The sequence below is a fragment of the Suricata suricatta genome, chromosome 11 (genome assembly GCF_006229205.1).
Source record: "Suricata suricatta isolate VVHF042 chromosome 11, meerkat_22Aug2017_6uvM2_HiC, whole genome shotgun sequence".
In the NCBI taxonomy this organism is placed as follows: domain Eukaryota; kingdom Metazoa; phylum Chordata; class Mammalia; order Carnivora; family Herpestidae; genus Suricata; species Suricata suricatta.
In genome coordinates this window covers 88,355,614-88,370,090 of record NC_043710.1, presented here as the reverse complement: position 1 = coordinate 88,370,090, position 14,477 = coordinate 88,355,614, and the positions used below count along the sequence as shown (strand labels likewise).

Genomic DNA, 14,477 nt, shown 5'->3' with positions numbered 1-14,477 from the left:
AGCTTGTAATAAAGGCCCTTTGCTTTTGCAGGCGTGACTCGGTCTCCCTAGCAGTCTCTGGCGTTTGTTTTGGGGTGATTTTACAAACTTGGGCACAACACAACGTGATTCCTTCAACAAACTGCACCAGAAGAAAATGGAGGAGGAATTTATAAAAGAAATTTAAATGAACCAACCAGTCACAACATGTGGACTTGACTGGATCCTGGTTCAAACAGGTAAAGGGGGAAAAAAATGAGACAAGAAGAAAATCAAACACTGGTTATTTGGTGCTATTAAGGAAATATATTAGATATTTTAGGTGTGATAATAGTATTGCGATTATGCTTTTTAAAAGTCCTTTTTTGTAAACAAATCATACTGTAATGTTTATAGATTTCAGATGCCTGATATTCACTTCAAAATAACATAAGAGAAGGTATATGGATAGTGATATAGGAACAAGATTTGTCATGAATTAATAATTATTGGAACTGGGCATTGAGTTCATGGGGCTTCATTACCTACAATTTTTTTATTTGTTTATAAGTTTCCTTAATAAAAAATTTTAAGGATACAATTTGTTTTTTAAGAATTGGATTTTCTTCCATATACTGTATTTTAGATGGCCTTAGTTAAGGTTTCTTGGCCGGGTGTAATGGATTTCAGAGAATCATGAAGATTATTAAGTCAGATCTAGGCAAAGCTGGAGCATGAAGTGATCCACCAAAACCCAAGGACTGAGTTGAACACAAGACACTACTTGAAATATGACAGGAGATAGACCCTCTAAAGTTGTTATCAATTAAAGGTTTTCAAAGATCAAATTTTAACATAAAGGATAACAAGAAAATAATTCGGGGCAAAGGTAAGGAGCTTGTTGAATGATCAAAGCAGTAGGGAAGGAAAATGACACTGCTCTTGTTTCTAAAACAGATTGATTGGGGAGATTTGATGTCAAAGAAAAGGTCAAGCAGGTAGAAGACAACCAAATTAGAACAAGGGATATTTGCCCATGAGGGAAGAAATGAATGTGTGGCACTAAAGTAGCATTGATATCGGAGATTTAGGGGGCAGGGTCATTCAAATCTTTACAACCTACTTTCTGCTATCTTGTTAATTCCTTTTTCTTTCCCCCAACAAATTCGAAGTTACTTAGAGGTAGTGCAAAGGCCCCGAGTCTAGGGATGGGAGGGGCAATGTGAAGTGGCTTAAATATGATCTTCTCCTTCTCATTGAATCCTGGATTTAAGAAATAATCGAAATTTGTCATCCAGCATCTATTTGTGTGATGTGGGATCCAGAATGTTCGGGACTTCGCAGGGCAAATTGTTTAGTTATGCTGCAGGGCAGTGATTAGACTACGGAGTCGTGGGGACCTCTACTCATTTTCTTTTCTAGGTCTCATCCTCAGCAATTCCCAAAGTGGGGACATAATTCAGACACACGTTTTTTAAGGAGTAAGGCTATGCCAAGGGAGCAGACCAGCGAACTCCGAAGGAAAGCCGCAAGTGAGTGCCGATCCTAGCCATCAGTCTGCGTGGCTGGAGCACCGGTGCAGAGCAACACTGGCACGGACGGTGGATACAGCAACGGGTCAAATCCGAAGGCCCTGGGAACTACGCAAAGGACTCAGGGAGCGTGCACAGAACCTGCGTGCGTCAAACCCCAGGGGGACTGTCTGAAGAAGCGGAAAGCTGGAGACGGCTCCAGCTTAACTCGAAGAACCTTCAGTTCCAATGCCATTCCTCCCGGGGCTGCCCAAAAGTGGGAAGGGCGGGCACCAGTTCCACTGAGATGGATGGAACTTTAGGGCCGCCCCGCCCCAAACTCAGCTAACTTGCCGTTAACCGAAGTTAAAGAGTCACCTCCCTATCCGTAGGCCTGAAAGCGACGCAGATACAGTTCCGGGTTACGCGCCAACGCAAGGGGCGGTTCGAACATATTTCCGAATCCACGCCTTAAATCCCGGGCTTCCTCCCGCCAGTTTTGCGCGGAAAGGCAAGAGAAAATGGGCACCAATCATAATGTAGACATGGAAGACATTCTCACTCAGAACCAATAGGGGGGCTGGAGGGCGGGGCCGAAGGTTGAGGTTCGCTCTTGTGGTTTAAACCGAGGCGGCCAGGCGGTTAACTGCAGCTTCAGCACTCGGGTGTGCTGTGCGCCTGCGCGAGCAGCTGGACGCTAACTGAAGCCCGCAGAGCCCCACTAGCCCGGCTGCGGTACTGGGTACGGCGAGCGGACCTCGGCGGGGCAGGTAAGCGGGTAGAGGCAGGGGTCCACGGTGGCAGGCCGCCCGCCGTGCGGAGAGGTCGAGTTCTGAAGAGCACGGAATGGGAGTTCCCCCAGTTGCGCGCTGTCTCACGCCCGACATGTCTCCCGAACCCAGGTTTACTGCTACCCAAGGCTGGGGTAAGCTGTGTCGTGCTGTGTCCTTGGCGTGCCTGAGCCCCTCGAAGTCACAGTGGGCACCCGTGGCGCGCCCGATGTCCACTGCCAGCCCGGTGGCTGCCCTGGCTGGCATCTCCGTAGCCCAGAGGGCGACGGGGGGCTGGGGGGGGAGGGCGCGGTGTCGCCACGGGAGCCGGGTTCCCCGGAGGCCACCAGCACCGTGATGACAACCACGCCCAAGGCCAGGTGGGCACACGGTTGTCTTTGTTGTTCGGAGACCAGTCTTTCCAGCCGGTGGTTGCGCCCTTTGTGAATTTCTGGGTGTAACCGTGCGAGCAGCTCTCTCGCTAAGGAGTTAGGATAGCGTAGAAAAACGAACCCAGTAGTCCTACCCCAGGTGAAAATAAACCTTTTTTCTGATTTTAAAGTTATACCATCCCGTTGTTTTTAGAAATAAATCCAAGAAGAACGAACATATAAAGGAAAAAAGGAAGAAAACACTAGATATTCCACTGGCCACAGATAACCATCCAAAAAACCCACTTCATATTTGGGTTCCCTTCAGATATATTCGTTTTGAATATACATATATGTATGTGTAATACATATATATAATTATACTCATAAAATACATTTGTTTTATGTAATTGTATATTTTAAATATAATAAAGCATAGTCATTTAAAAAGCAGATTATGCCTTAGTAATATTTCAGGAGTATGTGACTGTCAAATATAGATATGCATTATCATTTTTAATAGATGCATGATCTTTCTTGTACTGTACAATATATTTAACCAATCCCTTCACGATGGACACTTGTTTTTCCAGTTTTTTCATCATAAAATAGCATGGTATTTACTTGTACGCATACATGTTTGCATTCTTGTTCAATTTATTTCCTTAGAATAATTCTTGGAAGTGGATTATAGCTTAGAAATTGTGGTGCAGTTTTAATTGTGATTCATAATGCCAAGCTGCCCTCTAGAAAAATCGATCCCCCCATCTACACACACGCAGGGTGTAGGGTGCTTATCTCTCCACAGTCTGACTGGCATTGGGTATGGGGAAATCTTACCAATCTGAAAAGATATCTTAATGGCTTTATTTGGGTCGTTAATGAGACTGAACATCTTTTTCTGTGTGTATTAGTCAGTATTTCTTTGGTAAATTCTCTGCCTTTCCCTTATTCTGGTCCCCTATTCTGGTGTGTTTACTTTTATTAACCTTCTAAGAGGAATATGAATTAGTGATTTTGAACCTCTTACACATATTTTCCTGTTTATTATCTCTTGGATTATGGTTGACTTTTGCTGGGTGTTTTGTTTTCTCCTTTTGTTCCAAAGTTGTGGTTCTTTAAGCTACTTACTTTCTTACCTCCCCAGAGGTAGAGAAATTTGTGGTAACTCCACTGTAGTCTCCCAGTAATGGTTAGAATCTAACTAGTATCCTGGTTTAAAATTCTTCCCTTCCACCCTTGAAAACTTTGCACTTGGAACTACTAAACCTGGGATACCAAGTTGCTTAGGAGTTTTGGAGCGAAGGTACTTTGGGTATTTTGGTCAATATTATCAGTATTTACAAAATATAAGCTACTCTAGCTTCTATGTGAAAGTCTCCTCCTAAGTAACGGGAAAGGATTATCCAGGTCTTTATTAAAAAGAAAGAACTTAAAAGTTACCTGGTGAACTACTAAAGTTTGTATTTTATTATTTGCAAACACCCTTCTTCATACATTTAAAAAAAAAAAAAGGAGTGTGCCATAATTTAAATGCAAAGAAAATAACATGTTAATCACTGTATAGTATAGTACATATGAAATTAAAAAAAAAAATGTCTTTGGGCTTTAGTATTGGAGATCCTCCTAGCCAGGGTCCTGTTCCATTTATGTCCCTGCTATAGTCTGTTTTATCTTTTTAGTAGGTAGTTGTGTATTGCAGGAACATTGAAATAAATGCTGTAATACCTCTCACAAAGCACCATTTATTTATATACATCTATATATGTATGTTACACATATATTACATGTTATATATTCATATATGATGTGTATAATCTCATTTAATTCCTTCTGTTCTTCCAATGAAAATAAGATCTAAGGCCTACTTTACTTCTGACTCCATACCATGAGTCAGAAATTGAAATTTATAATAAATATTACTTCAGATAATGTAATTTTGCAAAGTTACATTTTTAGGATGCATCATTGCTTCATCGATGATTATTGTCGTGAGTGTATCAATGGTAGCTACCAAAAAATAATGTCGCTAAATGCTTATTCTAGATTTGATAATATAATTAACCTTGAAAGGATTTTAAGATCTAAGACCCTGATCCTCTAACTCCTTTGCTTCTAAGGAATCTTTAAGCATAACATTTTAGTGTTTTTTGTCCCATGTACCATTTCTTTAAAGTTGATTTTTTGAAATAGTGATTTCTTAAACTGTTCTTTTCCAGGTTTTTCTTGAAAACTAATGGCAGTGGAGGTTCATTGAAATAAGGTAGGAAATTGAAAAAAATAAAATGGTTTATCCTTACATATTTAAGTGAGGATATTCTACTATACTCAATGATTACATTAGAAACAGAAGGGTCCTGACATCAAAATTAAAGGAGAAGGCAGTATTTTTTTTTTTTTAGTTTATTTATTTTGAGAGAGAGAGAGAGAGCAGGCGTGGGTCAGAGAGAGGGAGAGGGAGGATCTAAAGCAGGTTCCATGCTGTCAGTGCACAGTGGAGATGTGGGGATTGAACTGCTGAACCATGAGATGATGACTGGAGCCAAAACCAAGAGTTGGAGGCTTAACCAACTGAGTTACCCAGGTGCCCCAAAAATGTTTCCAGCATATGTAAAAGTTGTGAAGATGATGATGACTATGCAGCCAAGACCATTTGTGGCTCACACAGCACTAGGCTGATGAACTTTGTAAGAGATGCTGTGCTTTATTGAGTTAGGCCATTTTCGGGTAGTAGTGTGCCTGGCATAAACCAATGTATCAAATATGTAATGGACTAAATTCCTTACTTTTAATTTCTCTCTTAAAAATAAGACACTCAGGCAAAGCTCTTTATGAGAATTGAGAGTAGTGAATATTTTCTTTAAAAAAATTTTTTTAATGTTTATTTTTGAGAGAGGGAGAGAGACAGAGCATTAGTGGGGGAGGGGCAGAGAGGAAGGGAGACACAGAATCCATAGTAGGCTCCAGACTCCCAGCTGTCAACACAGAGCCCAATGTGGGGATCAAACTCCGAGTGCAAGATTGTGACCTGAGCCAAAGTCGGATGCTTACCTGACTGAGCCACTCAGGCATCCCATTCATTTGCTTTTTAAAAAGAGTAAGAGGGGTACTTGGGTGGCTCAGTCAGTTGAGCATCCTACTCCTGATGCTCAGGCATGATCCCAGAGTCATAGGCTCAAGCCCCCATTGGGCTTAGTAATGGGTGTGGAGGCTTCTTAAGATTCTCTTCTTCTCTCTCTCTCTGCCCCTCTACCCCACACTCTATAAAAATGAAATAAACAGCATAACAAGTTAGACACCTGCAGGATCAGGCTTTAATGAATTTGAACACAAGGCACAGGTTTCCACATGTATGTAAACTCCCTTTCACAATTGGTTTTTGCTTCTTCCATCTCAGTCCTTTTGGACAGGAATGAGAATGTTTGAATTCTCTTACTGAAGCAAGAGCTTCCTTTATAGGGCTTAATGGTCTTTTGGCTTGGGTTTTTTCGGGGGTTGCTGTTTTGTTTTTTCAAAGAGCTGATGATCTGAATTTTTAGGACTTCCCTAGTACATATTTTCTTGTATTTCTTTTCTTTCCACCTACCACTAGCTGGTTGTTACCTCCTAGATTCTGTTATGGTTAACTGATGCTTTTAATTTCTGTATCAACACAGACTCTTTTTGTTGGTTTCTCCAAAAGAGTATTTTCTTCCTCCATTGTATCATGACAGTCCCTTTTGGCTTTTGTTTCTTCCTCAAGGAATGAATGTGGGTGCTCAATGCGTCCCCTACGTACAAAATGCTGGATCCGGGATTCTAATCCTTGGCATTTAGGACGATCCATTAATGGTTTATATGTACGCATTTTCACTCCTTCTACAAAGGCACTGGTCTGCTTTATGACAGAGGGCTTAACATTTCTCCATTCTATCATTTCATCCATCTCCGGTCCTATAATATATACAATCAAACGTTACCACAATAAAATCGCCTCCAAACTTTATATAAATGTACTGCTCTCACAGCCCTATGTAACTTTGGTTCTGGTAAATAATCGTATCTTAGGATTTCCCACCATACCTGTCCCACAGGGCACTGCGGCAGAGTCCAGTCCTTGTAGCATGCTGTACAACATGTGAGTTTTCACAGCATGATTAGCCCAGAGTTGTTGGAGGTGGGTGACATTGAACTCCTGAACCTCTCGGTCATAAATCCACTTGATATTTTCAAACTTACAGTCATACAAGACTAGAGGAAATTCTACAGCCATACTAGAGAGAAAAATAGACAAGAAACAGTATGAAACTACACAGCAGCCATCGAACAGTTTTTTAAAAATCAGTGGGGGTGGGGGGAAGTTGGGTTGAAAGGAGGGGAAAAACTTTGTCAGTATTGAGTAACAGATAAGAAAGTAAACAACACCATCTCTAATCTTGAACTTTATAATTAAAAGACAAAAAGAACAACAAACCATGAATCAACTGGTTAGGCCTCAACCATAATGCTAAACATTATTTTTTACATTTTCCCAAACCTCTTAGCTTTCCACAGAGGCAGTATTGTAGAGACAACGAGGTGTATCTGAGGCGCGATTATTGCTAATTGAAAACATTCTTCCAAACTTGTTAATTTTGTACAGTATGAAGTAAAAACTAGGTTTCACTGCTTAGGAATGAATTGTTTGTCTGTCTGACTTCAGTCTGGTCTCAAAAGTCTGATTATTCTTCCCACCTTTCCTACCATTTCAGACACTGAAAATAAGGAAAAGTGCAAAACAGTAGTATGAAGCAAGGAAGATTTAATATGAATAGTTTGAATACTCACTTTTAAACTTCAACAGAACCTAACAATAAGACCATTAACATAAATTCAGCGGGGGAAAAACATTTAGGAATGAATGTTATTTTATTTAAGGGCCCTGGTCCACATACCTATTTACTAATGGGATAGAATAACAAGAGGAGAAAAAGATAGCTCTCTTGAATATTCATGACATTCTCCATGTTAGAGTAAAAGCTTCATGAAGACAAAGTAAGTTGGGAGAGGAAGATAATGTTAACCTTTAATTATTTAAAATAATATATTTAAAAATACTCTAACAGCAACAGTCATCTTTTGTTTTTAACCTACCTGTACTGAGGTTTCTGGGGATTTTTCTCTATGTTCAGCAGCTCATCAATAATCTCTGGCTTCTCCATTCCTTGCCCAATCAGAAAAAGGATAGCCATCATACAGCGGACTTGATGATAAAGGAACGCCTGGCCAGTCACTTCAAACTGACATAACTGGAAAGGTTCTTGCCATCTCTCCCTATCCAGGCTCTGGCCCACGAGCTGTACTTGAGCAGACAGAATAGTCCTCTGGAAATTAATCACCCCGTTGGCTACATCCATTTTACATAAGTTCCTAAAATCATGTGTGCCAATGTACTTCTGAGCTGCATCGTTCATGGTCACGATGTCTAAATCAGCACGAGGGAAAAAATAGCGGTAAGTCCGCTCAAGACAGCTGAACCTAGCACTGAAGCTGGGTTCCACGGGGGCCCAGGCCAGTACTCGGATGTCTGGAGGGAGTACCCGATTGAGAATGTGGGAATAGCGGATCTCGTTAGCAGCATCATTGACTTCATCTTTTAAATTAAGATCCCCTGAAGCCCTGTCCTTTGGAAAGTGAGAACGAAGGTCAAGAGAAATCACCTGTGGAATTAAAGAAAGATGGTTGTTTTAAAGACAGCATCTGAATCCTTAGTATGTGCACCTAGACTATACGGGTATCGCTTGCTTTAAGAAACAGTATAGTGGCCCTTACCTGTCCAAAGGCACTAACTCCTTTGTCTGTTCGCCCACACCGGTGATAGTTGGATGTCTGTCTGCTTTCTACTAGTCGAGTCTTGGTGAGAGCCTCAAACAGTTTCTCTTCAATTGTATTGTTCGTGTTCTCCTGACTGGCAAAGCCCTGGTATCCCCAGCCTAGATAGGCTATCTTTAGAGCTACATGTCTTCGACCATGAGCGCTGAAATCAAATGAACGCTTCGCTTTTCCAGCTCCTAAAGAATGTTCTCTCACGTTTGAGTCTTTGTTGTTGGCCTGTTCTTTTTTAAGTCTTTGTACCTCCTGCTCCAGTTCCTGTACTCTTTGTAGGAGTTTCTCAGTCTGGATTCTGTCTATGTCATTTTCAGCCATGATACAAGACCACCAACCCCAGGGATAAAGAAATCATACAGATCCACTCGACCTGAAAAGAGAGTAAAAGAATACAACAGTTTCAGTGTGGCTTACTTTGGTGATGTGCATATCATTCCATCATAGGCAAATAGTCCCTAAGATTTAATTTAATGCCTAAAGGATATATTTTGCTTCTACCCAGGGAGACAAACATTAGCTTAATTGCTCTGGGTTGATCATCCACAGATACTGTTCTTTTTTATCCTGTCTGGCCAGTTCACAGGGGAAAAGGAGAGGAGCATCAAGAAAGGGCACTGTTAAAGTTTAGTCAAGAGTTAGAGAAAATATCTGTACATCCCATTTCTCTCTGCTTCATTAGCTGTGAAGATTTAAAGACTCATGTTTCTGATATTTTTTTCCGTAAAATATTTCCTTTTGACTGCTTGTTACACTTGTCTAATCTTTCTAATCATAAAATCTGTTCATATGGAATATATATGCCTACTCAGTTTCTATTGCTTTCCGAGATTTCATTTACAATTAGTGGCTTGAATGTTCTGTCTTCTAACACTCAGTTCTATCTTAAAGGTGGCACAGCAGAAGCTAGCCTGATTAGAAACCGGTCAATGATTGTACTTCATATTGGAAATAGAACCTGAAGTAAAGATTTTCCCACTCTTAAGTGGTTTTGATGGCAGAAAGAAGGTAATTAAGTATCATGATCCTTTTTTTAAGTCAAATTTATGCTGTATACTTCTAGCAGTTAGAAGAGTCAGTCTGGAAAATGTAAGATGTTGAAATTCCTGACATATTTCAAAAATCTAGGGATGAATATACTACATCCTTAAAATTGGGACAGTACTATGACTGATGGTCAGTTTATTATGGATTGTCACCAAATATATTATTCTAAGGCTATGTTATCTGGGTGGCTCATTTAGTTTTTGGCCTTTGAGAGTTTCAGTAGCTATACTAGATTAAAAGTTTAAATACAAAAAAATGAAACTATAATAAAACCTTTCTTTTATAGTCTTGGAATGTGAAAGGTACTAAGGAAGCCCAAAAATTAGAGAAAACCAAAAAATGTGATTACTTAAAAGTTTCTACCAGCAGAAAATAAAGTCAAAAGGTAAACAAACTGGAAGAAAAATAAGTATGGCACAGCTCAGATTTGCTTAACAGAGTATTTTATGAATATATGCATCAGTTTTAATTTAAGGATCATTAAGAGAAAGTCTAACGACCTGAGAGACAAATGGAAAGGAAAAGCATTTCATACAAAAAGGGAAAAAAGCTTGTAACAGTGTATGACAAATTGTCTAGTTCTACTCAATGTAAATGCCATTTACGTGAGAACTATTTTTGATGAGGCTGACTGCAGAGAAAGTTCGGTGGCACACCATTTGGGGAGGGAATGGAGAAACGAGCTCTGAAAGGTGCTGTCAGTACAGCCTCTTCAGAGGGCAGCGGACAACAGCACACATATCTTTTGACCCACCTACTCCATTTCAAGAAATATTATATGCACATAGGCTTGCACAAGTATGTAAAAACTTAAAAGATACTTGTAACAATCATTTTTAACAAGACTGATAGCTAAATTAAATCAGAGTCTGAACAAATAAACTATGGTACATCCATATGTCAGAATTCTGTACAATTTTAAACAAAATGAAGTCCATGTGTGCTGATCTAGCTGGATCACCAAGATCGTCTTTAAGATTCAGGGGAGTTGCAGGGCGCCTGGGTGGCTCAGTAAGTTAAGCATCCGACTTTGGCTCAGGTCATGATCTCGCTGTCTGTGAGTTCAGGCTCAGAGTCTAGAGCCTGCTTCAGATTCTGTGTCTCCCTCTCTCTCTCTGCCCCTCACCCGCTCATGCTCTGTCTCTCAAAAATGAATAAATGTTAAAACAATTTTTAAAAAAGTGCCCTTCTCATTGTAAGTTGCATAATGTACATTAAGCATTATGTCCCAGGCTTTTTTTATGCCAGAACTCATCTGCCCTGTCCTAGGAGCTACTACACGTAGCAAAACTCTACCAGGCATTAGAAAGTGGGAGCAAATAAGAGAGTGGAAATGAAAGCAGGTGGTGGATTTTCTGGAGCTGACTTAATGCTTCTCCAAACTGCTACCATACTACCCTGTACTAAAATCTGTATTTTATTATAGAACTATTACATTTATGATTGTGTTAGCCATTCTTTCTCCATTTGTCTACAATAAAATAATACACAAGAATGAACCATTTGTGAGCTGAGAATTATCAGAAAACTGATCAGTATTTTTTCTTGCAGAAGGTCCTACAGTGGAGAGGAAGCAATGGAAGAACTCATGGGACCCAGTGGACAAAAATGGGCCAATATGGATCCAGAAGAACGAATGCTGGCAGCTGCTACAGCTTTTACCCAGATCTGTGCAGGGCAGGGTGAGGGAGATGTCCGGAGAGATGCCCAGACTATGCAATATGATCCCTACAGTAAAGCCTCAGTAGCCCCAGGAAAGCGACCTCTCCCTGTGCAACTGCAGCACCCACATGTAGAAAGTAATGCCACTTCAGAAACTGTCTCAGAGGCCTCCCAGAGACTCCGAAAGCCAGTGATGAAGAGAAAGGTGTTGCGGAAGAAGCCAGGAGGGGAAGTCTTAGTGACAGATGAGTCAATTATTAGTGAATCAGAGTCCGGTACAGAAGGTGATATGGATCTCTGGGACCTAAGACAGAAGCTAAGGAGTCTGCAGTTCCAGGAAGACAGGGAATCCCCAGTTGACATTTCACAAAAATTTAATTTACCCCAAGGAATTTCTCAAGATGAGCTCATGTGCTATCTACGCAGAGAAGGAATGGCTCCTCCAGTGTATGAACAAGACCTCATTGTTGCCAGCCGACCAAAGTCCTTTATTCTCCCAAGGCTGGACCAGTTGAGCCGAAACCGGGGCAAGGTAGACCGCGTAGCCCGATACTTTGAGTACAAACGAGACTGGGACTCGATGAGGTTACCTGGTGAAGATCATAGAAAGGAATTACGCTGGGGTGTCCGAGAGCAGATGCTTTCTCGAACAGAACCCCAGTCCAAGCCTCAGCACATATATGTTCCTAACAACTACCTAGTGCCAACTGAGAAGAAAAGATCTGCCCTTCGTTGGGGCATTCGTTGTGACCTTGCAAATGGTGTCATGCCCAAAAAGATTCCCTTCCCTCTTTTTCCTTCTTAAGTGTTTTTTTTTTAAACCTCTTTTATGGGATTGTTTGGGGGGTAACCTGGTTCTTTCTCTCCTTTTATTTAAATAGAAACAACTAACTTGAAAGCCCGTGGAACGTTATAAAGACTTCACTGATCACTGCTCTCTCAAACTAAGTCTATATCCCATTGGTATCAAATACTACTTCTCTTCCAAATGACCACTCTCAAATCTGGTAACCGCAAGAGAAATCATGCCAAAGAAAAACAGACCTGATCTTTCCGCTTTGTCAGATAGCACTATTTCAGTTCTATGCTGTTTTTAACCTTTGGCCAATGTGTGAGTTGCTGTCTTTAAAGTTGCTGGGCGTTAAGCTTATTCATTAAAGAATTTTGGAATTTTGTAAACTTGATCTTATTTTTACTTACTACTTCCCAAAATAACATGATCTCAAAACAAGGTTATGATTCTCCTTCCAATCATTACTTCCCATTTTCCTCTCACCACTTAATAAAAGCCAGAGGATGGGAACAAAAAACTGTCCCTTTATGCATACAGTCCTAAAGGAAGGAAGGAAAACAACAACACAGATATCCTCCATCGTTAAAGGAACATAGTAAATCCAAAAAACTTAAGTGATTCACAATAGACGCTCAGTAACAGTGCTATATGACATGTAGGATTCTAACCCGTTTTATTCCAGAATTACTTCAATAATATATTGCCCTCCAAGTGTCACTTCTAGAATACCATGCTTTTCATAATTTGTCACTGAGATTTTTCTTGGAAATTATGCCTGTCACCTGAAGGCTATTCTCACTATGAAACAACTACGAACGCTATCTGTAACTAGATGCAGACACAAATATCCAAGTGAATCTGGCCTATCTGGGGGCAGACCAAAAGGCAAATTCTGTTCACCTTAAATTGGCCCTATTCTTGATGCTTCCAATCCAAAAAGGAATATCTAAAATCTGGAGGATGTCATTTGTAGCATTTGAAGCCATTAGAGTGACAGCAGAAATAATTTGCTTGTTCAAGGGAAAACAGCTATGTGACATAAAAATGAGTAATGTTGGCCATTACTATCTGCTAAAATATATTTTCTCCCTAATATTTGGGTCACATTCATCAAGTTCCACTGGAAGGCATTTATCGGGAAGAAATAGTGACTCAAAGATGATGTGGGATATGCTCACTGCAATTAAGTAAAAATTGCAAACTGTCCCAACAGTAGTGAAATAATGAGGAATATCCACTGAAAATACTCAGAATCTATTGACAAAGTGCAAATTCAGTGAAACCAGCTGTAAACTACACAGTGTGCTCACAGTCCTATACACACAAAGCACAAGGAAAAAATCAAAACCTTACTGGGTAATGAGATTAAAGGTAGTTTTTCTACCTCTTATTTAAAAAAAAAAAAAACTTGAAAGCCACATGGCATTTTATATAAAAATTACACCAATGACTTACTTCCCTTTATATTATCTCGAAGCCTACTATCAACAAAAATTTTCCAGATTACCTCTTTTTTCAACCAGAGAACTAGTCCAAAGGCGGTAAGCAGGTAATAAGATTTGTGGCAAAAAGAGGACTTGGGTCCAACTCTCCTGACAACGTGTAACGCTTCCTCCAGCAAACCCAACGCCTGGAAAGGGGCTGCCACGTTACCACAACGAGGGAAGTCGTGTGTGCGCTGAGTATCGAGTGTACGTATAATCAGCTATCGCTGGAGTTTCAATACATTTTTTGAAGTTGAAGATTTAAATCTCAAAATATTAGTAACCAATAAGGAAGTAGAAAGCGTTATCCATGATAAACTTTATTTTAAACCGAAGAGGGAAGGAGGAATAGCCAAGGTTCAGGAGAAACGCACTATGATCACTAACAGTAAAAAGCAATCGCGTGGAAAGCAATCTCCTAATCTGAGAAAAAGTCGCCACGCCTCCCTCTCCACATACTACTGGAATCCCGACCTCTACTAGTATTTAGTTTTGTGACCAAACAAATTCTGAGGCAGCAGACACTTAACTCCACAGTCCAAAGGCCTTCTAAGTAAATTGAATTACAATATGTTCCTACTACTGCGAGTCTCTGCCAGGAACATCAAGAATCACCAGATACAAAAACAGGGTCCTAAGCGAGATGTCCACCCACCAGTGCCTTCAAGAACCAGGTATGTGAAAGGAGAAGTGGGGGAGGAGAAAAAAACAACATCCAGCTGTTTATCCATTTATCCGTCCCTCTTTGTAGAACCCAGAAGATAATTCATCCCCAAATCCCCTTACTTACCTTCCGGTTGTCGACCACGCAGCTTTTCGCGAGACAGGAAGCTGTCACTTTGCGTCTTCTGCGCGTGCGCCCAGGGTCTCATGGGAGATGTAGTCTACCCTTGTGGGAAATGTAGTTCCAAGAGACGGAGGTGCAAGCTTGACGCTAAAATCTCTCTAATGTTTTCTTGTCTGGCCACCACTCCACCTCCGACAAAGCAGAATCTAGGGCCTAGCTAGTACAAGAATAAAATATAGGATAAATTCTA

The 14,477-nt window shown here is 40.5% G+C and overlaps 2 protein-coding genes and 1 pseudogene across 6 annotated transcripts; 2 read left to right on the top strand and 1 right to left on the bottom strand.

Annotated features, from left to right (window-relative positions):
* The first annotated feature begins 2,078 nt into the window (after positions 1–2,078).
* HYLS1 (HYLS1 centriolar and ciliogenesis associated) lies at positions 2,079–12,342 on the top strand. Of its 3 annotated transcripts, none has more exons than XM_029957450.1 (4): positions 2,079–2,239; positions 4,830–4,873; positions 9,346–9,462; positions 11,053–12,342. In XM_029957450.1, exons 3-4 carry the CDS (start codon positions 9,449–9,451, stop codon positions 11,966–11,968), a joined length of 930 nt encoding a protein of 309 aa, XP_029813310.1. In that variant the 5' UTR covers positions 2,079–2,239; positions 4,830–4,873; positions 9,346–9,448; the 3' UTR covers positions 11,969–12,342. The 3 variants fall into 3 exon arrangements, with proteins under 3 accessions (XP_029813310.1, XP_029813312.1, XP_029813311.1); XM_029957451.1 differs by lacking the exon at positions 2,079–2,239 and adding an exon at positions 2,594–2,619; XM_029957452.1 differs by lacking the exon at positions 9,346–9,462.
* Positions 5,902–14,304, bottom strand: PUS3 (pseudouridine synthase 3). 3 transcript variants are annotated; one of them, XM_029957447.1, is made up of 6 exons: positions 14,231–14,304; positions 11,547–11,753; positions 8,401–8,827; positions 7,723–8,288; positions 6,673–6,863; positions 5,902–6,543 (listed from the first exon to the last, which is right to left on the bottom strand). In XM_029957447.1, exons 3-6 carry the CDS (start codon positions 8,773–8,775, stop codon positions 6,233–6,235), a joined length of 1,443 nt encoding a protein of 480 aa, XP_029813307.1. In that variant the 5' UTR covers positions 8,776–8,827; positions 11,547–11,753; positions 14,231–14,304; the 3' UTR covers positions 5,902–6,232. The 3 variants fall into 3 exon arrangements, with proteins under 3 accessions (XP_029813307.1, XP_029813309.1, XP_029813308.1); XM_029957449.1 differs by lacking the exon at positions 11,547–11,753 and having other exon boundaries at positions 14,231–14,272; XM_029957448.1 differs by lacking the exon at positions 14,231–14,304 and having other exon boundaries at positions 11,547–11,785.
* On the top strand, positions 7,132–7,292 carry LOC115272808 (annotated as a pseudogene).
* Positions 14,305–14,477: the final 173 nt, after the last annotated feature.